The 27,266-nt window shown below is 48.5% G+C and overlaps 1 protein-coding gene across 2 annotated transcripts in view; it reads left to right on the top strand.

Annotated features, from left to right (window-relative positions):
* LOC116946645 (V-type proton ATPase subunit H-like) overlaps positions 1–27,266 on the top strand; it is a 115,061-nt gene that overhangs the window by 4,700 nt on the left and 83,095 nt on the right. For both annotated transcript variants that reach the window (XM_032961764.2, XM_032961763.2), the window contains exons 3-5: positions 11,952–12,051; positions 14,710–14,799; positions 16,104–16,217. In XM_032961764.2, coding sequence (XP_032817655.1) covers positions 11,952–12,051; positions 14,710–14,799; positions 16,104–16,217 — 304 coding nt within the window. The remainder of the gene's footprint in view (positions 1–11,951; positions 12,052–14,709; positions 14,800–16,103; positions 16,218–27,266) is intronic.

Genomic DNA, 27,266 nt, shown 5'->3' with positions numbered 1-27,266 from the left:
GGCATTGTTGTATCGTTATTGTGTCATTGGCATTGTTGTATAGTTATTGTGTCACTGGCATTGTTGTATCGTTATTGTGTCACTGGCATTGTTGTATAGTTATTGTGTCACTGGCATTGTTGTATCGTTATTGTGTCACTGGTATTGTTGTATCGTTATTGTGTCATTGGCATTGTTGTATAGTTATTGTGTCACTGGCATTGTTGTATCGTTATTGTGTCACTGGCATTGTTGTATAGTTATTGTGTCACTGGCATTGTTGTATCGTTATTGTGTCACTGGTATTGTTGTATCGTTATTGTGTCACTGGCATTGTTGTATAGTTATTGTGTCACTGGCATTGTTGTATAGTTATTGTGTCACTGGTATTGTTGTATCGTTATTGTGTCACTGGTATTGTTGTATCGTTATTGTGTCACTGACATTGTTGTATCGTTATTGTGTCACTGGCATTGTTGTATAGTTATTGTGTCACTGGTATTGTTGTATCGTTATTGTGTCACTGGCATTGTTGTATCGTTATTGTGTCACTGGCATTGTTGTATCGTTATTGTGTCACTGACATTGTTGTATCGTTATTGTGTCACTGGCATTGTTGTATAGTTATTGTGTCACTGGTATTGTTGTATCGTTATTGTGTCATTGGCATTGTTGTATAGTTATTGTGTCACTGGCATTGTTGTATCGTTATTGTGTCACTGGCATTGTTGTATAGTTATTGTGTCACTGGCATTGTTGTATCGTTATTGTGTCACTGGCATTGTTGTATCGTTATTGTGTCACTGGCATTGTTGTATCGTTATTGTGTCACTGGCATTGTTGTATCGTTATTGTGTCACTGGCATTGTTGTATTGTTATTGTGTCACTGGCATTGTTGTATAGTTATTGTGTCACTGGTATTGTTGTATCGTTATTGTGTCACTGGCATTGTTGTATAGTTATTGTGTCACTGGCATTGTTGTATCGTTATTGTGTCACTGGCATTGTTGTATCGTTATTGTGTCACTGGCATTGTTGTATCGTTATTGTGTCACTGGCATTGTTGTATTGTTATTGTGTCACTGGCATTGTTGTATCGTTATTGCACCACTAGCATTGTTGTATCGTTATTGTTTCGTCAGCTTATCGTATGCACGTCGTTCTGCTGTCCAAGTTGTGGACAGCAGAGACAGTGCATAAAAATGGACTGTTGGACCGTACTCTGCTCTGACATGTATGTTCCTCGCCTTCATCAACGCGCACTGAACAGCGTGGTGGAGTTTATTACTCATGCCCTCAAGTGTGCCAAGCTCTCAGCTTGTCCACCCCCACCCCACGGCCCCCCCAGCCCACGGCCCCCCCACCCACCCCACTGCGGTGCACCCTGTGAGTGTGTGTGTGAGGTGTGGCGAATTATTATCAACGTGCCCCGCATCTCCTGGTTGCGTTCCCCTGGACCCCGTTACCCATTGCTGGAGGTTAAAGTGTAAAGAAACAAAAAAAAGCGTCCCTTCAACATAAAAAACAGGTCCTTGCAGGGTGGGCTGGTAGGAACATTGGAATTTTGCGCAATTTTATGACATTGTTACGTAAAATTGTGCAAATTGAAAGCGTCTTCCCACCTTTTTGCCCCCAAAATCGTTGAGGGTTCTTTGGACAATTTAACCTCTGTAGAGGAATGGAATGGTGAAATCCTTATTGACTGAAAAATGCTCATTTTGGAGCAATGTATCATAAAATCGTTAAGGGCTGGGCCGAAAAATGACAACAATTGCATTTTAAAATGAGGATTTGTTTCCCGGTATACGGTAGTATGGGGCTTTAGACTCCGGATTATTAGCGTTTCTGCTCGAAATCGAAACATGACCGGCTTATGGCCTTATACCTGTAAATTTGTGTTGAATATGTCATGACAAAACTGAGAGACAAGGCTTCGAGAGTCTTCGATAGTTCATTATTCCACTATGAAATACTCTCTTGGATCACTAAACTACGACTGAGGTGGTGGTTGCATGTTGGATGGCGTTGGCGCAGTTGCGGCGCCTGCTGGGACTGGCTTTGGGTCGATGGCATCTGCGATTTTGTCTCCGATTTTGTAAAGGGTTCCAGCAACAAATGCGGCCTCTGTTTCAGCAAGCAGCTTTTCAACGGTGGCATCCAAAAATCCGTCGGTGTCTTCGAAGTCGTTGTTGCTCATGGTGTTCATGTCTTGTGCCGAGAAAAACTCAAAGTGCCGAATCCACAAGTGTGAGCACATTGCAGTGAAAGGAACTAAGTATACAGAAAAAATCCATTTGTAAAATATACAACACGGGATATTTCCTCTGCCTTTTGCAATAAAATGCACAAAGTTGTCGTCCATTTTATCCAATTTTATTCACTAAATGTTCAAGGGGCCGTCCATTTTATCCAATGTTATTAGCTGAAAATGTACCAAAGCTGTCTATTTACTCGAAGAATATTTGGCTCAGTTCCATGTAGATTTATTTGTCAGCAGGAAAAGAAACAAAAGTTGAGTCAATAAGTATTGAAAGGGGACGGACGGACGGACGGACGCATTAATCTATTGCAGGCTGGTACACTCAGTTTACAACTTCGTTCCTACCAGTAAAAGATTTCCATTCAGATTGCACAACCAGTGGCAGGCTACTGAACGGGACGTTCTCTGTCATCACTCCATTGGCGGAGTGACGGGCACGATTGGCAGCGGCGAGTGTAGAGGGCCATCATTTTTGGTCGCCGTCGTTGTTAGCGACGCACGTATTCGCATCTGAAGTAAGGACACGTCTCCGGCAAGGGGAGACCGAGGCTCGCGTTGTCTCAGGCCCGTGGGGACGATGGATATGCGCGATCGAGCGTTCGCAGTGGGACGTGGACACCGACACGTAAATGGGTGGAAATTGTTCTCGTCAAAATGGGGCACTTGCCCAAGGGACGCCACTGTATCCTCTCTGCATAGCACTTTGAGCTGTCGCCCCAGCATGCTCATCTAATAATTATAACTTAAATGATTTCAACTCGTAACGCGCCGCTGCCCGGCATTTGCTTGCTCTCGACGCCAGAGAACAAGGGGGAAGGGCGAGGAGGAGCCACAGACAAGCGGGAAGGCAGCCCGGCGGTGAGCCGGTGCTACCAACAGTTACCCAAGCTCTGCGGTCGATTAATGAGTTCTTACACGTGGGAGGAAATCGGAGCATCTGGAGAAAACCCACGCTTGCGAGGGGGAAACGCTCGATCCCTTACGGACGGAACGGGTGGAGTCCACAATTTTGCCATACCACCTTCTCCTGGCAAGACAGGGGATCGTCGACACCCACGTGAAGGGAGTTTCACAACGTTTGTGCGGTGATCCACCAATCCTCGCCTCCAGAGTGATGGGATTAGAGATCACGTGCATAGCAGCAACCCCCCGGCTGATGTAACTATAAATCACTCGGAAAGTCACAATGCAATTATTCATACATTCAAAATAGACTCTAATACTCATGATACACGCGCATAATTGTGCATGTTTAGAATCAATTGCTTCACAATGCGTGTGATTTGTATCCCAATGATATATGCTTATGCTACACTTAGTTTCACGGAGAGAACACAACTCTACAATTGAGAAATAAAATTGACAAACTCAACTTATCAGATGGTAGAAACGAGACAAAACACCACTGATCCTTGAATCGGATTGCAATTCACTCGGGGGAGGTGCATTGTTTCATGCCGAGACATCAAAATCAGAAGTTTTGTTTCCCACTGAGTTAAGTCCATTGAGCTAAGAAGCTCATTTTCAAAGGCGACTCAGCTGGCATGCATTAAGGTGGCCAAGTGCTTACTCAGGTGTTGCTGAGCTACCGCTTGAGGAATTCTGGGTTCAAATCTGGATTTCAGCTGCCTGTGATTAAACTGTCTTCTCTCCGGTGTAGTATAACTGATGTTCTTAGCGCAGTCAATAATTCCTGGACTTCTGACTTAAAAAAATAAAAAAACAGTGAAATTAAATAAAATGCTCACTTCATTTGGCTTAGGGTCAGCTCTAATAATAAAGTGTCTGTTTGACTGCTCACGTGATGAAACCTTCCTCTGTTGCAGGCGTGTGGTAAAGCACGCCTCGTCACGTGTGAATAGCGGGCCACGCGTATGAACCCGAGATGTCGTTCTGTGTAATCTCCTCATGCGGGCCGTTCTCTAACACACGGGGAGTGATGCACTGCACTATCAGCGTTCCGAATCGACTCCTCGCCTCATCGCAATAACATCGACAACACACCGGGAATCAAAATGAGAAACAAAATGCCCAGAGAAAGAAACAAAACAACGAGAGAGTGCGTGATCATTCTTAATTTGGCTGGTAATGTGACTCGCTGATCACGTGAAATTATAATGCGATCTATTTTCATCGCTGTGAAGCGTTAGATGATGCGTTGTGAATGCCAGGCTTTGTGCCGGAGCCGACTCGCTCGATCCAAACTTTACAAAAGAGATGCGAAGAACATTTTTTTTATCCCGAGTCACAGCGGTTTCGTCGATGCTCTCTCCTTTGTCACCATTCCACAGGGTGCTATGGCTGCAAGGGTGGCGGCGGGGGGGGCTGCAAATGCGTCTGGGAAGTCTGCGGGAGGACAATGCGGGTTGGCACGAGAGGGCTCGGATTTTGTGAACTTTTAAGAGGCCATTCAGTTTGCTTTCTCGGCGGTGACTGTTGCTGTCCAATTAAGGGGCCTTTTAAAATCAATAGCGGCACGTTATAAGGGGTATAGGCAAGAGATAGAGATGCGGTGAGGTAGCAGAAGTAGACAAACATGGATAGATAATGAGAAGAACGATGCAGACAAGATAGATGTGAGCGAGATGAATGAGATGTTTTAAACAAATATTAAGTATCTTGCTGTGGTCAATACAGCAGGTGCTTTGACCATACATATTCATGCCGTCTGCTTCATAGTGGACCGTTAAAGATCCCGTGATGTTATTTTCACAGGAGTAGGCCATGTGTCATGGTCCAAAATTTGCCAAATTAAAACAATTGGCAAACATATGTAAATCGTTGGCCCCCACTGCAAAACCTTGACAAGACCCTCCTGAAAAAGTGTCTTGAGATGCAGAGAGGCTTTTATGGGTAAACAAATATACTAATTCTTGTTATCGTTATGACGTTCATTAGGATTTTAATTTGAGCTGATATTTTATGCGCCCATATTTTTATCACGAACCTCTTGGTACCCTGATTTGCTTATGAAAGTAATTACATTTATAAAACACGCATCTCTTATTACCTAGGCTATCACGAGTTCGCAATATTCACACATTGTAAGCTCTATTAAACAGCTCCATCTTGCATTATTGACTGAACTGGTTAAATGATTATAAAGAGTCTCGAACATTGCACAGCGGCAGTGAGTTCCAGGCCAATGGGCCACTGAGGAGGTGAATGGGTGGGTGTGTAGGTGAATGGGTGGGTGAGTAGGTGAATTGCCTGGGTATTTTGTACCATCGGAAACTCCACTCCCACAACTCCCAATCGGTGATGGGGCAGTTGGGGAGAGAGTGGAGAGTTTTCCCTACCTGGGCAGTGTGCTCATGACCGGCTGTGGTTTGACAGCAGAGGTCTCACTCCGAATCAGTCGAGCGGAATTATCTTTTCATCGGTTGCGTAACGCTGTGTGGAAGCTACCTGGTCTGTCGCTCCGCACGAAGCTTCAGGCCTTCTCGGCCACAGTCATTCCATCCCTTCTCTACGCTTGCGAAACGTGGAACCCCCTAATGGAACATCATCGCCGGTTAGAAACATTTAGGCTGGCTTGCCTACGATCCATTCTGGGTTTAACCAGGCTGGATTGTGTGAGGAGCTCAAAAATCCTTGAAAGATCTGGGCAAGGTCCTATCGGTGAGCTCCTCCGGCAGGCAAGGCTGCGTTGGCTGGGTCATGTAGCCTGCATGCCCAGCCACCGCATGCCGAAACAGCTTTTGTTCGGCCGGATCGAAGGGGCTAAACGGACGCGGCACGGGCTAGAGAAGAGATGGAGTGATGTAGTACAGGAGGACGTGGAGCTGAGTGGACTTGCCGATGACTGGTACCAGCGGTGTCAAGATCGGCCTCTGTGGAGGAGGCTCGTGAAGGACGCTACTGGGCAGTTGGAGGCAGTTGCCCTCCAACAACAACGGAGGGCAGAGGAGTGACGCTCACAACAACGAGCGGAGCGCCGGGTGGCTAAAGCACAGCAGGTTGGCACAGTAGGGGGCACAGGTGGTGCATCAGTCAGTCATCTCAGTCAGTCGACCTGTGACACCTGGGTCTGCCCCGTAATCTCCTGCCCGCGGGCGTTCGACACTTCACGTGGCCTCAAGGTGCACATGGCCTGGCACAAGCGTCGTGGTGACGTCACCGCCACTTAGTGGCGAATGGCGGTTGTTGTTGTTGTTGTTGAGTAGGTGAATGGGTGGGTGAGTAGGTGAATGGGTGGTGGAGTAGGTGAATGGGTGGGTGAGTAGGTTAATAGGTGGGTGAGTAGGTGAGTGAGTGGGAAGGAGAGTTCCAGGCCAATGGGCCACTGAGTATGTGAATGGGTGGGTGAGTGAGTGGGAAGGAGAGTTCCAGGCCAGCGATCACTGAGTTGGTGATGGAGTAGGTGAACGAGTGTGAAGGAGTTTCAGACCACACTTAGTCGGTCAGTGGGTGGGTGAGTAGATGAGCGAGTGGGTAGGTTGAGTGAGTGGGTAGGTGCGTTCCAGACCGATGGATTGCTGACCGCGAAGCCGCGAGGTCCGAATCTCGCCGTCCGAGTGTGCGAAACGATCAGCGTCGCCGTGAGTCGCCGAACGGAGGACTGCGGCCATTGACCGTGCAGTGTGCCGTGTGCACGCGCACGCCCGTCAGAGTGCGTGCAGCAGACTGGTGTGCGTGCTCGTGTCTACGAACGTGCACAGCTTGTAATCAATCCTTGGTTTAATTGGCAGCCGGTGCAAGTCATCACGAATGCCGATGGTGCTCTCGCTGCTTCATTAAAAGGTTGAGGCGAAAGAATCCCGAGTCCCAAATGGCATATTGCCGGGATATTTCCCTGACCACGAGAAGTGATGGAGACCACCAGTGTGAAATCACTCTTGCGGGCAATGGTATGGAACAGTGAACAAACTCTGAGTGCGCGTGCAATGTGCTCGCTAGAAGAGTGAGCTGTGTGCATTGCAGTTCAGTTCAAGGGAACATTCAATGGAATGAGAAGTATGTATGATTTTGTGTCTGCTTTAAACGATTGAGGTTGGAATTGATAAGAACCCCAGATTTACTGCGGGTGATGTGGGGGAGGGGGAAAATTTCAGATTATTTTAAAAAGGTAAAGGGGCAGCCCTGCAATTGCTTGCTCACACCACTGCTAGCGGGAGCTCTAGAAGACCCCGTCTTAGAGGGTATTTGGCCTACTCTTCCACACTGGCCAGAGATCGTGGATGAGGCGGGAGTTCCCACGCTGCACCTCACCACACGTGGCCAGCCTCCATCCGCACAGCAGTATAACCGGGTACGCCACGGCATACTTTCATATTCTGATACATTGTATTCTGGCCAGAGAAGATAAGATGCATTCCCTTTTAAATGAGGCGTGTTTGTCCTGTGACGGCAGTTTCAGCTCATGTTTTTTTATATGAGCTCATGCTATAAACCACGCTCCGTTATGTCTGAGGATGGACATATGGTTTATTTTCAAACGTCTGTGACAGGATTTTCTGACATTGTTTTGATAAAATTTGTATTGAAGCACTATTTATTTGTTGTATATCCTATTCGCAGTATGTTCTGGCGTGGATTTCGTGTAAATAATGTGTCCTTGTTTTTGCTCTGGTCAGTTTGCACATTTGCTCCCTGCAATAGATGCCTCGTAACTATCACCACTAAGTGACCGCAGTGGGTCTGTGGTCGTCCTTCTACCAGAGGTGCTTAGCTCCACGGGGCCTCGCCAGCTACAACAAAGTCTTGAGAGCTTTCGACACGCATTGAAGAAGTTGCGAGTTTTGAATTCCAGTCGGGGATAACAGACTCAGTCCATCATGCCGTTGTAGATTAACGCAATGGGTGTCACCCTTGCAGGAACATCAACCGTGGGCTGCCCGCTCACGAGACTCGCAGGCGCCCTGGGAATGTGGAATTTGTCAGATGAGTCGCATCCCATTAGCTTGTCGCTCGTTTGAGCGATGAGATATTGCGACTCTTGTTTGAGTCTCAGGTTCATTTTGATTCTTCACTCCGGTTTGGAGCGATTCAGTGTGCCCCACGCACGGTTTGCTGAGGTGGATTGCTATGCCGCAGAGCCGTGAGTGGGGGGTGGGGGTGGTGACGGCGTGTCGAGGCCTTCATCCAGCAGTGGAATGACAATGGCTGCTGCTGCTGCTGCCTCTGCAATCTCTCGGAATGCGCCGCGATTGCTAAGCTCTCAAAACATAATCTGCACGCGCTATTTTCAGTGTGGGTGGACATTGCCCTGTCCGCTACACTTAACCTGATGTTAGCCACTGGCCCAGGCATTGGCATGATTACCTTAATGGGATTGTACCTCTCTCCGTACCGAATTGCTTTCTCATATCAGTACATCTGGGAGCCGAAAGCAAACGCCCCCCCCCCCCCCCGTAAGCCGTGGTAATTATAGCCTCGGACCAACGGAGAGTCGTGGGCTGGCGTTGTGTTCGACGTTATTCAGCGCCGCTCCTCCGCCTTGATCGCTCCTTACGATTCCACGGACGGCGTCAAGTCAGAGGCGCCGAGAGAGAGAGAGAGAGCCGTCATAGTAATCCACCAGAGAGCTGGAACATTGATTGCCGTGTACAAAATTGTTTTTGTGCTCCGTCGTTTGAAAGTGGGCCCCATTTTTCGTCGTCGCGACGAATGATCGCGAACGGCTGATCGTGTTGAGCCCTTCGGATGCGCACGCCACATCCACTTAACAATGCGGGCGTGACGGCGTGGATTCTCAGCAGCCGCACTGCAATCACCTGGCCATTCTTCTTGGTTCTTTCGGTAAAGTCGGGACGACAGCGCTTCGAAATTTGAAGCGCTGTCGTCCCGACAGTTCTGTTCCTTCACCTGAAGAAGGCTACTTGTGTTGTGGCCAAAACGTCGTGAGAATTTTATTGTCTTATTTTGTTTTATTGTTTTATTCTCATTCTGCGTGACTTTACCGATAGAACCAAGAAGATGAATCCTTGCAGTCACGAAAGCTTTAAATCGAAATTTAACCACCTGGCCATTCTTTCACACGTTATGGATAACAATAATGTAATTTCGATATTGTTTACTCCATGCCTATAGCTGCTCGTGGCTGTCACGAAGGCGCTTTGTTTCTTATACGGGTGTAATCTGCCAGGCGTAGGCAATGTTACTTTGTGGTTTAACCTAATTGGGTATGTTGGGTAATTAAAACCTTTTTAGACTGCCACTTCATGGTGTAGGCCAATCTGTTAAAAAAATACAACGTACATATCGTATATATGATATATAACGTATATGTGTCATCAGAGCGTGTGTGTTTGCATGTTTTGCCGCAAGCACGTGTTGTTAATGCAGACTTGATGGCTTGCAAAAGGTTTTCATTTGGTGTTTTAACATCTTAACACCTCCTGTTTTATTGCCAGAAAGGGTAAAACCTATTCTTATTTTTATCACTTCATGTACGTTACATTTTGTGATGCCATTAAACGGTTGGAACGGTAATATAATGCCGTACAAAATGTGTCACGTGGGATCGTGGTTGATGGTGAGTATCCGAATCTAAATCATAAGCAGGTAATCTATGTTTATGTTGTTAATCGACAAAACAGCTGACATCAGAACCAGTCCTGCACACCCCCCTCCCTCCTACTAATCAGTGTGGTGAAGTATGGTCAAACACCCCCCCTCCCCGCCCCTCATGACTGCCACGACATGTGTCAGTCATGGGCTGATCATTGAACAAAGGCGGTCATCGCATCGCGCGCTTTCAGATTCGCTTCTGCGGCCGTCTGGAACGCTCTTCCTCACGATATTAGGAAGCCACTGGAGCTATTCACTTTAAAATCGCCTAGATTGCAACCTCATGTATTTCAAACTGCTTTTTGTCTTTAGTTTGTTGTCCTTCCCCCGCACCTCCGCTGAGCACGGTTAGCAACGTACGGTGCGAAAGAAGTTCAGCATACAAACACGTACATGTGTAAGCCCTCATCCCATTGGTGCATCGAGAATGGCTGGAGTGTATTGTTTATTTTCAAACAGCGTGGGGCTTTAAACGCAGTCGAGTGCTTCCGTATTCTCTCAACACATATCTACACTCGGTCTTGGACAGCAAGAGCCTCTTGACACGGAGGATGTTTATTCCAACAGCTGATGTCCTCACCCCCCCCGCACTCTTCCCTCGTTCATCATTTTCCTCCGATTGAGTCTGTCCGATATTATCTCACAGAACTACATTTTTCCCGCGTACAACTGAGTCCGTAACCTTTACATAAGAGTGCTCTTACTGGTAGGAACGAAGTTGTAAACTGAGTGTACCAGCCTGCAATAGATTAATATGTCCGTCCGTCCGTCCCCGTTCAATACTTTAACGAAGTGAGATCTCGTGCTGTTGGGTGTAAAATCAGCAATAGACAGCGCAGAGACTTGTCCTACCAGCCCACCCTGCAGGGACCTGTTAATTGCCAAAAACATCCGTTAACCCGGCAGCATTGGTTTAACATTCCCATGGACACTGCTGATGAGTGCCTCGAAGGTAGAATCCTGTCCACAGTTTACTTGTTAAAACAAAAAATCTCTGTCGCTGGGTAGTTATCGATCAACAGGCCCATGGAGTCAAACGCGTGTTTCTGCTTATACGTGGAGACCCAGAACAGAGTTCTGCTCTGTGCTGTCTTCTACTTACATTATTTTGGTATTGCTGGGACATAAAAACTAAAAATATTGTTTTGCATCCCTTTATCAATCCACTGCTGGATGAAGGCCTCCTCATGCTGTCAGTCCTGCCGTGTTATCTGACCATACTTCACCACGCTGATAAGTGCGGGTTGGCAAACGGGCGTGGAGGATTAATTCAGAAACAGTCGCCGCAGAGAGTTACCCGACTCGAACCCACGTGATCAGGCGCTAAGCACTGTGCCACTACTCCACCCCACGTGATCAGGCGCTAAGCACTGTGCCACTACTCCACCCCACGTGATCAGGCGCTAAACACTGTGCCACTACTCCACCCCACGTGATCAGGCGCTAAGCACTGTGCCACTACTCCACCCCAAATATTGTTTTGTCCGTGAACCAACTCGCAGGATTTGTTGTGACATGTTTTATTTCAATGATTTGATCATCATGATCATCATCATCATCATCGGCCATGGTCAATCCACTGCTGGATGATGGCCTCCCCCAACCCATTGTGCTTTGTGACAAACCCACCTAGCATCTGGGCACGAACTGCTTTAATCACTCCATCTCAGCGGTGGACCTCCCTTTGGAATGTTTCCATGCGCAGTTAACCCACAACAATAGAGTGTTTTGCATTGTAATTTTCTCTGCAAACATTCGCAAATTACTGAAGCAGCAGCAGGAATCCAGCTGCTATTTGGCCAAGAAGGAAGACGCGGAGAGTGATGGGATGCCTAGCGCGGTGTGGCCAGTACTAAACTATTTATATTTTACCTGATAAGGCTCACTGAGCTATACAGTATATCGCTTTTCAGAAGCGACCTGGCCATAAATGATAGCTCAACGAAGCGCCTTATCGCTTGGAAATTTATAGCATCCAAATACTCCCAACGCACGTTGATTTTCAATGCGGAGGGAAAAATCCACGCGATCACGAGGGGAAACACGCAAACTCCAAATAAACAGCAGCAGGCGTCAGGTTCGGGTTCGAACCCGCGATCCCCCGGCATAGCAGGCGAGTTACCCCTGGCCGCAGAGCCGCGTGTCTCCTGCTCGGCGGAGGGACGAGTCACCAACGTGAGCCTGTTTACGTTTCCGCAGGAGCCAGCTCATCTCCGCTGACGATTTTGAGTTCATCCAGCGGTTTACCGCGGCTGGGACCGAGCAGCGGCGCCGCATCGCGGAAATCGAGGGCACGCAGGTAACACGCACGAGACTCAGCCCCACACACATCGGCAGCGCGAGATGCCGTCGGCCCGTAACGTCTCGCCGCTTGGCAAAGGCGACGTTTAGTTTGTTGTCCTTGGCCACGTGCGGTGCGAAAGACGTTCGACGTTCATCCGTACAAAGGCCTCCCAAAATTGACTCCCACTTCTCTTAGTTTGGCACTGAGCGGTCGTGGCCTCGGAACTCCGCTACGTCGTCTCGCCGCTTCGGCCTCTCGCCTCCCTCTGCTGCTCCCCCACCCCCCTCCGCTCGGTCTCTGCTCCGGAGCGAGGCTCCGTCTCTCGCCTCTCTCGTCAGTTGTTCTCACGGCCGTCTCAATGCCAGGGGATTTTTAAGAGGTCACAGGGAGAGCTTTCTAAGACTTTGTTTTTTTCTTTCATTTTGGGGTCAACAGATCCATCAAATATTTAGCGGAGTTAGCCAAGAAGAAGCGTTATAATAAGCAGACCCCAGTGCATGTTTCTACGGGCAGAGAGGGAGTTCGAGTTCGAACCGAGACACTGTGAAGGTCACAATGATGGGTACTGTCGGGAGCATCCAGTACACAGTGATGAGCCGAATGGTAGAGTGAGTTTAGCTTATTTAATGCAAACGCAGAAGCGAACTGATAGACAACATTGTGGTTATAAAAAAAAAATGGAAATATGCTTGCTCTTACAATATCTAAACGTAGCATAGACGGTATGCGGTTTTTACGTCTGTATAGGAAGCCAATGTTAACATTAATCTTCTTTGGAATATAATCATTAAAATGGGAGTTAAACTTCAATTTAGAGTTGTTCGATTTGTTGATTATCTCGACACATAACCTGGGTTGGAAACGTGACATGATTTATCTTTGTTGGAGAAAATCATTATTTGCATTCAGAAATAATCTTCAGGGGAAATAAGCTGACACTGAATAAGGTCAAGATGACATTGTAATTTAAGGTCTACCTCTTCTGGTGAATTTACAGTACAGCTACCATTCTTTTTCACTGTAATCAGCAAACATTTTTAATTGGGATATATCAGCACAGAGAAGCCAAGAGTAATGTGGAGAGAGAGAGAGACGGGGCTCTATATAGTAAGATTAAAATAAGATTAAAAAGTTGTGCTGGCTGGCTGGGAGGGATGGGCGGATGGTCATGTCCAATGGACATGCGGGTTGCTTTTCATTTAAAACAAAACCAACGGAGCTACAATCGATCTTTCATCAAACCGCAGAGGTTCTTTATATTTTTTTCATTATCGCATTCGCGTCGCCGGGCGGATCTGGAGTCAGGCTGCTCCGAGCAGGGAAGCCTTCGCGGGACATTGCGGAGTTCGCGGGTGAATCGCAAACATCGCGAACTCCGAGCGGCTTGCAAGGGAATCGTTTTGCCTCCGGGATTGACGTCGCTCACAGCTGCTGTGATTGCTTCACCCTCACAACCGAAACAACTTTTTTGAGCGATGAAGTTCCGCACGATTCTCCTGGCGCCCCTGTCTGATTTCGTATCAGCTTGGCTTTTTGTCGTTGATTTGGCCTGTGTGATCCCGAAACACATTGCAGCTGAACATTGGACAAACTAACAGAATTTACATTATTGGGATGTCCCATTAAATTCTGCCTTAGCAGCGAGCGCAGCGGACTCGCAACCCAGAGGTCGCCGCTTCAATTCGATCTCCCGGTGCGGCAGTTGGAACAACGGAGCGAGTTTCCTAAACCTCCCCCACCCAGCAGTGTAAATGCCCTACAGCAGCGGTCCCAAACCTTTTTGGCACCAGGGACCGGTTTCGTGGAAGAGATTTTTTTCACGGACTGGGGGAGGGGTGGGGGTCATCTTTGGGTCTTTCCCCCTTTTCAAAGAAGCTCTCCAGCGACGTTTGTTTTTTACTCCTTGTGGCTACTAGGGGGTTAGCTTGTGGGCTTACTCATTGTGGCTACTAGGGGGTTAGCTTGTGGGCTTACCAACACTGTGACTGAGACAAGTGCGCAGTGCGGGATAGAGGCGCGGACGGAAGTGGTAAATAATAAAATAATGGGCGGGCCACGCGCGGACTCACCGCTCTCACCTCCTGCTGCTGCTGTGCGGCCCGGTTCCTAACAGGCCACGGACCGGTACCGGTCCTTGGCCCGGGGGTTGGGGAGCTCTGCCCTACAGCACTGTCGGTCCGTCCACCAGTGGGGCGCGTGCGGCGGGGTAAAGTGTGGATACTCGCAGCCCCTTCCAAGGCGTCTGGCCAGCGTGGAGGAGAAGGCGGAGGACAAAGTACTCGAGAGAAGGGGCCTCTCTAGAGCTCCCTGTACGTGAGGCTCTTCCCCCAGCAGCGGCGTAACAAAGCAATTGCAGTGCTGCACCTTTACCTTGACTTAGTTTTTTTAATTGCACAGTACAGCATTCACCATGTCGGGGAAACATTTGCTTAAACTATGCATTATTAATGGCGTTCCCATCAAGCGCTCATTGCCGTCGTGCGCAATGAATCATTCAAAGTTTTAGCTCGCGCGGCTTCGATCTGCCAGCTTAATATTTTTTTTCTAAATGTCAATAGACAGCGGCCGCGAAGGTGCTGCAATTAGGGCCGACTTGCTTGCGCGCGCAATATGGCGAGAATCGAGAATAGAGTCGCTCTCCCTGTCTCTCTCTCTCTGTCTCTCTCTCCGCAGTGCGCCCAGACGCTCCTGCACCTGGTGACGCGCATCGTGAAGGAGAGCGTCGTGCATTTCGTCCTCGTGCTGATCGAAGACCTGCTGCAGGTGACGCGCGCACAGCTCACCGCCGTCGTTCGGTTGCTGCCTTCCCCGCGTGGCCGCGCTCTCCGGATTATCTCGCTTGCGATTGGCTGTGCCCTCCCAGCAAGAAGGGCCGAGCTTCGAACCCCGACTCTGCGTGCCCTTCTGCGTGCAGTTTGTATGTCCGAACCTCCTTTTTTTTTGTTTCCATTGGTTTCTTCCGGGTTCACTGGTTTCCTCCCATAGCTTAAAAAAAAACCAGACAACCGCACAATGTAGCTGGCGTTGGCCAAGGTTAGCAATGCTGAAAGATTACCTTGCGAATTACTCTGTGAGAATTGCGCTTGACAACATTGGCTCCTCCTGCGAAAAAAAATGTGGCAGGATTCTCCTGAAAACGAGTCTTGGGACTCAGTGAGGCTTTCCTTGGTAAATAAGCGTAACAATAATAAAGTAATACAAATTGGCTGCGACACAACCGTACGGTAGCGTGTTCGCCTCAGGTCGCAGACGTTCTCGGTTCGAGCCCCGTGGCTGCCCTGGTTAATAACTGGCAGTGGGTGTGGAGCTCTCTCTGGTGGAAGCATGTCTGCTAGCAGTGGCGTGAGCGAGAATTTTAGAAGGCCGCGTGACGTCCGGCATCTCAGCTTGAAGTGTAAAGTGCTGCACCTTCACCATTCACGCAAAATCATCAAGCTGTGGCACACTGAGCCTCACGCAGGCCGCCGGCCGGATGCAATGCCTCTTAGCCTCCCCTGCTCCCACCGCTCCCCCCGCCCCCCCCGCCCCCCAATGGCTTTCCCTGCTTTTCTGTCTCCGCCGTCGTCGTGAACCCAAAGCGAGGGACGCGGAGGTCAGGGGAGGTGGCCAAGGGTCACGGAGCTGTGAAGCCCTTGTGCTTTGGGATTCCCACTCCCGCCTGTCACCCACCACGGTTCAACGTTAAGTTGCCTTCAGCGAAGGAATTCATTTCCGCGCCAAACATCGTCCGTTTTAAAATGTATTATTTTCCCAGTTGCGTCGGGACGGTTCTCCGCGACTGTTGACTCCCCGACTTGCGAGTTGCTCGATGGGCTGTAACGGCCTCGCGTTTTGTTTCCAAACAAGATTTGTTTTATTTATCGAGTTGTTTTCATTTTTTTTAAACCCAATGACATCTGATTCTAGAGCGCAGGGTTTCGCGGCCGTGCCGCCTCGTAGCTCGCGTTCTTGGCCACGGCGTCCGTCGTTTCGCTCCGCATGCCCCGGGATTTTCTTGCAGGAACGATCCGAGAGAAATTGCTCACGTGCGGTCCAGCTCATGCAGGTGAATCGTGTTCCTCGTGCAGGAGAACGGAGAGCACGCGCAGATTTTCTCCGTGTTCACGCGGAGGAACCACAGGAGCCAGTGGGTGCTCTTCATGCCCATGCTCAACCGCCAGGAGATCCTCACCATGCACCTGGTATGAGCAGTGGCACACACAAAACACAAAGACCCCCCCTACCCCCCTCATATAGCCTGTAACAGACTGTTGGGGCAAGTGCTGTTAGCGAGCACCTATGAAGGCCGGCACGGCACACTAGCGGGTTGGTGGCCAGCACCACGCCCGGCCGCCTTTGTCTCCCCAGTGGCGATGTTTACATACTGCACCCAGGCACTCATTTGAGGCTGAGTCGACCTAGAGTCGACCATTTGACTTGCATCCCACTGGGATTTTTGCACACAGCGTTGGTGTACGGTGCTATTTCAGGAATATTTTGATATTTTTTTCTGTTTGCACAGTCACATAATCACTTTAAGATGTTTTCTTGTTCATGTTTTTCTTTGTTGCGGTTGCACCCGATTCAAGAGCCGAATGGCTCACAGGGCTATACCAAATAAATTAACTATGACCTAACTATGAACTATGAGAGGAGGCCCAGCACCAGTTCGGATCATGGTCACTGGTGTTGATGGCCGTGAGTGGGAATCGCACTTGGGTCACCTGGTTCGTATCACATCGTGTTAACCGCTGCACTACCGCTGCCCATACACAAACATGCGCACGCGCACACACACCGTTACAAAAACACAATAAGCCCTTTTCCACTGACATCACAGAGCAGAGCTGGAGCAGGGCCCTCACGGTACAGGTGGTTTACCATTGGCTATTTGCCGAGCCAGGCCTGCAACCAAACCGTGGCACGCTGACTTCATGAGGAGTCATCTGGATCTGGCTCAGGGCCAAGCAGGGCCAGAGGCGGGGCTAATGATACGTTCAATTGCTTGCGGTGTCAGTATCACGGCTCCATTTCTGCAGTGGAAAGACAACCTGGCACATCGTGACCCGCGCCACGCTCACTTGGCACAGGTCTATGATCCCTGGTATAGCCTCTATAGATCGTTGGGGGAAAGTGCTGTTAGTGTGCATGTGTTAAGGGCAGTGGTACATGAAGGGGTGGGTGTAACCAGCACCATGCCTAAGCCACCTTAATCGCCCCAATGTTGATGTTTACACGGAATCAGGCACTCATTTAAGACTAAGGTTACGTAGGGGAGGCCCAGGACTGGTTCAGAAATCCTTGTCACTGATGTGAGCCGTGGCAGGACATTTATCCGGGTTGATGGTGCAGCGTGCCAATCGCAGTGCCACCGCTCCCCACACACGTGCTCACGTACAGTCACACACACTCAATCACATTATACCAGGTCACCCAAACACAGTTGATGATCTGCCTCACGTTCACGACTGGAACGGCTTCTTGAGAACACTTTACCTTATAGATCACGTGAGGCGGACAGCTGACCCAGGGCAGAGCACAACTTTCAGAGCATCCATCTGATAGATTGAGAGGATGGCTTTGGTTGGGGGGGGGGGGGGACATAGATTTGAGAGAGTACAGCCAACCTTAAAGCCGCAAAATGGCGTCGTGTGTGTAGATTGCCTGAGGATGCCTTCATCCAGCAGTTGATAGATCGTGACTGCTGATTAGCACCTTTGGCTGCGTACGGCGCGAAAGAAGTTCAACATGCATACATCATGATGATCAACATCATATGTTTTAACTCTGTGATGGTGTCTCACCATCACGGCTTCTCTCCCCTTCATTCGGTATCCACTTCCACCGTTGGTTTTGTCTCTCAACCCCTCAGCCTTTCCGTACTGCAATAACATTATCTAATGTAGCCTTATAACCGTGATGACGATGTATCTGTAGTTGTGGAAGGTCGTTAAGTGCGGGTTGTTTGTGTGGAAGTAAACAAAGAAGCGAAGGGAGGGGTGGAGCGGTAAAGACGGGAGCTTTACACATTCTCCTGCGGAGGGAGCTGGGAGGAACGTTGGGTTGCTCGGTCAATGGCCAGGGTCAACGGCGGCACCACGTGGTGTATTCCGCAAATATGCCCGACTGTGAGGGCGGGCACAAGCCGGCGTGAGTAGGTTAAACGTTGAGTTTTATAAGGGCACCACGGGGTGACCAGCTCCTCCCCACCCAGCCCCACCCCTCCCACCCCCCACCCAGCCCCTCCACACCCTCCCCACCAAGCTCCTCCCCACCCTCCCCACACAGCCCCTCCCCACCCTCCCCTCCCCACCCAGCCCCACCCCACCCAGCCCCACCCAGCCCCGCCCTCCCACCCAGCCCCTCCCCACACTCCCCTCTCCACCCAGCCCCACCCCTCCCATTTTTGGATGCAAGACGGACGGACACAATAATCCCCTGTGGGCTGGTGTAGTAACCAGGAGGTTCCTACCAGTAAAAGTTCGCAGCAATGGAGGATATTTAATTTTCGTTACGAAGCGAATTGAATGACTTGAAAGAGGAAATCTGATATGGACAATCACATCCCCTTTGATTCTCAATTCAAATTAAATCGCAATGGTTTTGCGTGGGTAAGCGTCCGCATGAGAACTGATGAATAAACATGGTGTTTACTTTGGAGCGTTGCGGGGGAACTCGTTTAGAGGGGGGGGGGGGGGGGGGGGTGGCGGTGTCCGCTTGGCATGAGAGACCTGGACCCCTCCAGCACGTGTAAGCACACTGTGACGTCAACCCATGCAGCGGTGCGTGATGCATTTTTATAATTACACGTCACAGCTCAGGTTTAAAAACTAATTTCGTGCTTTAATTTTGCGCGCTGGAACCTTTCAATAATTCATCTAGTGAAACGCTCCAAAACTGCACAGCAGAAAATGCTGGCTTGCCAAAGAAAAATTATCGTGGGTACAAAAGCAACTGAGTTTGGTGTGGTGATTTGATTGAATTATTTAAAAAAGTTCCTCCCAGTAAAACCCGATATTTTGATTTCTCAGAGCGAGAAATTATCCACATTTTAACTCCGATGGTGTTTTTAATGCAACCATTGGTGACCTCATTGAGACCATCATCTCCCTGATCAGCTCCCTGATGGTCTGTTGACACCGAGTTCAGTGTGCATTGCTGGATTGTTGCTGGTTTGCATGCACTCGCCTTCTGGCAACGAACAACAGCGTGGCTTCCAGACGTCCTCCACTTCGCAACAAAAAAATCGATCGAACGAAAAATTTCGCCGGACAGCCCCAGGGGGTCTTTAAAGAGCTGCACTGAACCTGAGCACCGTTATATAACGATAATAATAAGGTATTTATCCAAGAAAGCCACACTGGGTCGAACGACTTTTGTTCAGCAGTGTTCTGCATTGGGTTTTTATTTCAAGATGTTTTCTGCCAGTTCACGTTTTATAACCGCGCATTAGAATATAGAGCATAGTGCTGGCTGCTACATCATGGATGAACAGGCCTGGGTGAAGGCGAGGCTGTTACGGCCATGTCCTCCTTGCGTGTTGTGAAGAAGGGCGGCCAAGCAAAATGTAAATGTGTCCTTCCCTCTCACGGGAGGACATTATTCCTGGGTTTAAACAAAAAATCACAATCTACAGGCAGTGGATTGATCGTGGCCGATCATGACCGTGAAGGAAATGTAAATATTCACGGTAAACACGGCGCGGTAATCTCTCGGCATCAAAGTGCGCGGCAAATTGTTGTCGTTGGCTACCCCCGACCGTTCGTTTTGCAGAGGCAAAAAATATCCGGCGATATTCCGTAAATGTGCCGTTTATTTGTCGAAGAGATTAAAACGACGGTGCCCCTTGTGTGTGTGTGTGTGTGGACATCCGGCTGGAGGTCGCCCTTGCTACAGGAATCCATTACCCTTTTCCATCTGTCAGCCGAGTCCCCCTTGCCCAACCACCAGAATGTGGCCAGGATTTATGGACTACCTCCATCATCCGCACGGCTCTGCCCCCCACCCGTCCCTCCCTCCCTCCCTCAACCCTCTCTTCCAAATGTCACCGGCAAGCAAGCGGCACATAAATAAACAGAATTAGCTCTGCCCCGCAGATGTAACATTTGTAAATGCGTTTTTGGGAAGTGCACTCCGTGTGCGCGCCACCAATAGCTCAGCTCGGAGCGGAGAGCCCCGTGCGGTCCGGGCACCGCCTGCTGTCTTGCGCGCCCAGCTCTGTCTGTAACGGCGGGGACGCGATAATGCTCTTGCAAAGATGACCTCGTGTGAATGTTTTTGGTTTTGTTTTTAAGGACGAAGTTCTGTTGCTAATAGCAACTTACCCGAGAGTAAACAGACCAATTATGATAAAAGGGTTTGCCCAGAAACTTGCAGATGAAACCAACGCTGAAAGGGATCGTCTTTGGTGGACAAGGCGGCGATGGATGTCACGTGATCGCCTGTCCTTCCTCACGATGGCATTTTCGTGACATCACACGTCACGCACTCGGTGGCATTGTCTCGTTGTGCGGCTCGCAAGGTGACACTGTTATTGCCCATTGATAACCTCGGTGTTAGTCCTCCCACCTCTTCCTTCCAAGACATCTTTCCGGTGGAAGAGTCGGTTAAATCCCTTCTTAGAGGGGCCCTCAAGAGCTCCCTCTGGTGGAGGCTCTTCTCCCAGCAGTGGCGTGAGCAACATATTCCGAGGCTGCACCTTCGTACCTTTTAAAAATAATGTATGTTTATTCACTTTATTATTTAATTTTAATTATTTTTATTCGCTAAATTTTATTTTTATATCTACGTGAATTTACCGAAAGAACCAAAGGATATGAATTCCTGTAGTCACGAAAGTTTTAAGTCAACATTTTTAAATTGCGTTTGAGATTATTTGATTTGTTACACGGATGATCGCGTTCGGCCAGCACAGAAGCAGCTGCAACACAAACCAAAGACAAAGACATCAACGTTGCAAAAAATAAAAAAACATGTACATTAATGCTTTTAAAAAATTAATGTGATAAAAAAAGAACATAAATAGTTCCTAGGACAAACACGCATTGGGAAGCATTACATAAATCCCTGCGTAGGCACGATTTTTATCTTCCCTTCTCATCAACGTTCTGCCCGACGACTTGGCATGCCCGTAAGGAACCTGTGTGGGAGAGCAGGGATGCGCTTTGGCCGAGAAGGGGATGTTTGTTGAAGCGTGCGAATTGACGCCGCGCAGCGGGTTCACGGATCGCATCGGGCGAGTCGGAGGAGAGCGGCTTGGAGCCTGAGCCCCCCACCCACCCACCCACCCCAGCGCGCCCTCTTCTACCTGGCAGCGAATTCCACGCGCAAATTACAAAACCAGCATCGCCCCCCCCCGATCCCCACCCACCCACCCCCCCTGTCAAAATAATTAATTGCCATAATTTCTGCAGCCTCCTGTGTTGACCCGCTTACTTTGTTGAACACGAGTAGCTCCCGGTTCGCCCGTTGAAACAAATTCGATGCAACTTTCTTAAACACCCCCAAGCCCTCATTGCCTCTGTCCACCCGGCAGTAAAACTGGGCAAAAATGTGCTTTAGCTGGTAAAATAAAATAGTTTAGCTTTATTTGCATACATATGTTTTAGTGATTTGTTTACCTTTTGTTATAATTTGCACTCCTATCGCGTGTTTATGTTTTGTCCTTGTAACGTTCTGACCCCATGCCTCTACTGGTCATCTGTAGAAAAGAGCTTAAAAGCTCATTGGATTCCTCCGGTATAAATAAATATTCTGATTCTGGGTTCGACACAGTTAGCTCACGGGCGATCGGAATAGAGAGTGGGTTGCCTCACCAAACCTCCGAGACGTCTGACCATCGTTGAAGAGTAGACCAAATGCCCTTTAGAGGGGCTGTCTCGAGTGAGGGCCCAGTCGCCCTTTCTCGAATTGCGTTCATGCCGCGTCTATAACGCCACGCGCCATCTCGGGTTGCAGTTTGTTTTGGTAATTTTTGTTCGCCGAGTAGACCCCCATGATTGAACTTCGTCCACACAAATGCTGATTTGATCCGGCCAGATTCCCCATACGTGCTGGTTCCATCGCGCAGCCGTGAAAATCCCCCCGCTGCTGCCGCTTTATAATTTTTGAGTTCGAGTCGCCTTTGACGTGAATGTAATGTTCTCCGTTTGAACACGTTTGTTATCCCGCGCATTGCCACGGCGCTGATTGAAGTAGTTTCACCAGGATTTATCCTGCATTAATGGAAACGCCATTCCCACCGAGGGCTACGGTTATTTAATGCGCTCATGCTCGCACATGCAGCCCGTTAGTTATTTGTTTACGGGACTTGTGAAATCACTAAGAGCAGTAGCAAACATTGATTAGAAAGGCGCGCATATACCCCCTTAAATGTTGATGTGTAATATCTGAGCTATTTTATTTCACTTAGTGTATCTCTGTATGTGCAATAAAAAGCCAATTCATTAATTAATGGGGTATATATTTTTTTCCATATAATAGCAGAAAGCTCTATGCCACAAATAAACATCTGTAAGTGGCCAGATGGGATTTGTTTTGCTGCGCGAGGCCATGAGAGATTGCGACGGCTGGGGATGGCCTTCATCTAGTAGTGGATAGAGCCTGGATGATGACGAAGATGAATATGATTTGGGGTGCAGTAGTGCCACAGTGGTTATTATGAATTATTACTATTGCACTTGTTTAGCCAGGAAAGCTTCACAGAGTCTCGCTACTCGTTTTCAGGAGGGTTCGCGCTTGGCTCGATGAACCCAGTGACCAGAGTTCGAATCCCGGCCACGTTGCTCGCTCGTGAGCGACGTCGATTTAGTTCTGAGCCACCCCCTGCGCACCCTCCCACACTGATCAGCATAGTGAAGTTTGCTGAAAAAAATCCCAATTACTGACATTTTTTGGAGGGGGAGTGGGACCCCACGGTGGCAAGATGTTAACTACTTCGCCTGGTGTACAGGAGGTCGTTGGTTCGACCCTGAACCTGACGTCTGCTGTATACTTGGAGGTCGCATGTTCTCCCTGTGATCGCGTGGATTTTTCTCCGGGTCCTCCGGTATTTACCTCCACATTTAGAAACATGCGTTTCCAGTATGCGGCTGCTTTAAATTTGCACGCGATAAGCCACTTCGTTGAGCTATCATTTGTGACCAGGTCGCGTCTCAAAAAGAGCTATATAGCTCAGTGGGCCAGACTTTATAAATTAAAAATTTGTTTCGTTTTTAGAGTGGTTTGGGATTGGGCCTTTATACAGCAGTATATATGAGAAGGCATCATACATTATTTACGAATTATAATTGAACTTCTAATTGGTATTAATGCTGAGCTTGGGCAGTCGATGTTTCCGAAAGTTTAATCTACTAAGGGTGGTAAGAAACACAAAACTGGAAGACACATCAATAAGAACGACCTCTTTGAATTATTTTGCCAATGTTTACATCTTAACCCCATCGGTGTGGGCAGCATGACTCCAAACACTGATGGATCATCGCAGCACCGTGTAACCTGCACGGCCAGTCGGGCTCGTGTTGAATGGCTTACAAAATCCTTTGCACCAGCGGCGTAGTGCTGAGAGTGTCGAGGTGCCGGTGATTGTTGTCACGCAAAAGCAACCAGGGTCGACTGGTTGCTGTCCCTTACAAACACGAGGCGCAGCGCTGCAGAAACCCGCAGAGTCCACGGGTCACTCTCTTAGATGTCACAACACGTTAACGTAAAACAGACCTCCACTTTCGTGTGCCCGTGTACAGAAGGGCACATTTGGTTCTTGCCTCATTATTTTAGCAAGTATGTTTCGCGGACATAATCTGCATGGTTAAATTGATGGGGGGGGCTGTAACTTGTAAGTCGTGCTTCACGTTTACAAAAAGTTAGATCATTGATGCCGGCCCAATGGGCTTGCGACGTAAACCGGATTTTTAACGTCGCTGTGGACCAGACGGAAGCAAGTGTTAGCCAGCACGACCTCGTTTGGACTTTAACCTTTTTGTGACCATTTTGCAATGAGCGCCGAACACGTTACCGCATGACGATCACCACGCGATGGGCCACAGTAGCGCTGCGAGGAGTTTGTATGCAATTTAGTTCTTGTGTTGTTGTTGCAATTTAAAAGATCAAAGTTATTTCCTGATCAAATGACCATTGAGACGGCACTCATTTCCCCGTTTTTCAGTCCTGCGACGGTGGTGGAAATTCCACATTCCCATGGTGGGGTCGAGGTAATTCATAGAGCAACCTCCACTTTGTGGAGGGGCGTACCGTTCTGACCCGCCCCTACGGGACATCTGTGAATAAGAGCTTCTTAGCTCATCTGATTTTTCCAAGAGTGTGGAGGTGTGGTGAGAGCAAAGACACTATTTCGTGAAGCTGCTGCTGCGCTTGGTAAAGGTGGTGCACAAGCACAATTAACAACAACCAAAGAAACAACCCATTAAACACATCCGCCGACACGAGCGTAACAACAGCGCAGAGCATCATCTGACGCACCGTCGTAGGTCGACAAGCACCTCGATCGACCTGGCACATTACATCGCGTGCGGACGCTGTGGCCTCCCACTACATTGGAGACAATTGGTAAACGCCTCGGCGAGGGATTTGAATGAAAATCTTGGGTCAGCTCGCCGTGCAGACGTTGAGTCCGCACACCAGTGGCTCGATTCCTCGACAGCGGGGAGGCTACAGTCTCCGTGGCGTCTGTGCGTGGCCTCTTCTCGACCTCTGGGGTGAATGAGACCAGAAAATTGAGAACCGCTCAGCCGGTGGGACTGAATGGACGCCTTCGCTTCAAACATATCTTTATTATTGAGTGCTAGACAACCCTTATCCTTTTTCAGAGTCCGTTCATACGATTTAGCTTCATATATACTGTACGTACCTCCTCACATTTTATTTCTCAGGAATATCAGCTCCTGCAGTCACGAAAACTTCAAATCTAGATTGATATAGGACAAGTCAACCCGTCCCTTTGAAATGTTAATAGGGCCTAAGAATGCATTTGTAAGTGCGTTGTAATTTGGCCTCACGAGAACGAATCTTCCCATAATGCAATGTCAACAACCTATTAAAATTGTACTTTTAATACAATTAATTTTATTTCGTAATACGTTTTGATTACAGAAGGGTTAGTGCGTTATTCATCAGCTATTAATTGGGAATGATCCATAAGCCTATTTAATAACTGGTCATCAGTAAACATGAAACAATATATTAATTTAAAGTGAATTCGCATCAGACCCTATGGTGTTAAGTGCAGTCCCCGGCTCTAATTACCCCCGCCGTCTCTCTGGCCTCTATCCACGAAGAAGGCCCACGGCCAAACAATATCGCCTGTTGGATATATATTTTTTTAATTTAAGGCAGTGTTATCGATCGCTATGTAGGGTTTTTTTGTGTGAAGGCAAAGGTCAACGAGAGGTTAAATTGCAAAATAACGTTAAGAAACTGTACTGCCATCAGGCCGAGGAGGGGCGTGGAGTCACTGGATTGTTCTGTTTAACTTCACGATACTCTTGTGAATTATTCGACATGAATTGATGTGTTAATTCCATCCCAAATTGTAATTAATGTGTGTTCAGTGAGAAGGCTGTTGGGGTGTAGCTGTGAATGACAAAACGCGATCCCAAAGCACAACGTTATTCAAGGCAGCTGAAGGCATCCATTATACCTCGAGATGCACGCTCTTGATTTTACAAAATAGCACCCAAAGGGCTTTGGCTGAGCGAGAGAAAGATTTGTCACACTTTAAACAAGCAGATCATGGCGGTAATGAGACGACTGAGGCTGCGTGATTGATGATGAAGATGGTGGCGATGAACAATAACGGATACTGCTGGGTCTGCTCTCTCTCTCTGCCTCAGGGATGTAGACCAGTTAATAACAAACCTTCCCACAGTCCACTGTGCCGGCAACATTTTCAAATGAGTATCATGTATGCACCTTGAAATTTTTGTTCGCACCGCACGGTAGCCAACCGTGCTAATTGCAGGTGTGGGGGGAAGGGCAACAAACTAAAACACAAAGAGCAGTTCCAAAAATTTTCAATGCGCAATAGTTGCTATAGTGAGTCCTCGCTTAACGCGTGGCGTTCACACGCTTCTTCTCTTGGGGACCACTTTTCACACAACGCGGAACGAGCACCATTATAACGCTATACCGCACACCGTTATAAAAGTATACCGCGCCCCATTATAACGTTTTAACGCACACCGTAATGAAGATATAACGCGCATCATTATAACGTTATAACGCGCACCGTTATAACGCTATAACGTACACCGTAATAACGTGGTTTCTGAGCAGTCGACGACGAGCTACTTTCTTGAGCGTTGATTGGAATTCTTCCACACCCCGATAACTCCACCCCGTCACACCTCCACCCCTCACCTTTCACATGATTTTTTGTTGGGGAAATTGTTTTCCCTGATCGCGTTTTCGCATTGCGTGGCACATTTCAGGAACGCGTCTGCTGCTGTCTCCAACCCTGATTAACTCGGTCTCTCAGTCCTCTGTTTATTTGCCATTCAGAAGGACTATTGCCTGCATTGTCGCAGATAATATATTTTTTATTTTAAGGCAGTGCTTTTGAAGAGTTTGTTGAGTTGTATTGTTTGTACATTGTGCCTGTGCACCGCTGCCAACGCAACAGTGTCAACAAATAACTCGTTCCTATGCTAGTTTTACTCAATTGTCCACTCACAAAATAAAATTAGTTGAGCTAACATGCCACGATGCAATTGGCTTTAAATTGAACGAATTCTCTTTCTGGCCTTTGCAGCGGAATAATGAGCACGAATGCTGCGATTTGTAAATCGAGCACGAGGCCACCTGAATCTCCGGCACGCCGAGTCCACACTGGGAAGACCCTTGAGGCTAAAGCCCAGTCTACGCAAGGAAGCATGTTACCAGGAATATTTTTTTCCCAACAGCTGTTTCTAGGAAACATGATCAGTAAACGTTGTCGGCTCAGCGGTCGATTGAGTGGCTCAACGGTCGAGTGGGTGATAGAGTGGGTGGCCCAACTAGTCTTGGGCCTCCCCTAGGTGTGGTGTGTACACATCGGTACCTGGCAGACAAAGGCAGCCGGATGTGGTGCTGTTGATATCCACCCTAGGCGCTTGCGAACGGCACCTGCCCCAGCAGCCTGCAGATCTCGGATGGCGGTAGCGCGTTTGTTGCTTGTTTACAGAGGGTTTGCGGTTCGAATCAGGCAGGCCGCCCTGGTGATTACTGCAGTTTGTCTGAACTGTAAAAATACACGACGT

The sequence above is a fragment of the Petromyzon marinus genome, chromosome 27 (genome assembly GCF_048934315.1).
Source record: "Petromyzon marinus isolate PM22_M1 ecotype Great Lakes invasive population chromosome 27, UKy_Petmar_22M1.pri1.0, whole genome shotgun sequence".
Classification (NCBI taxonomy): Eukaryota; Metazoa; Chordata; class Hyperoartia; order Petromyzontiformes; family Petromyzontidae; genus Petromyzon; species Petromyzon marinus.
This window is presented reverse-complemented; position numbering and strand designations above follow the sequence as displayed.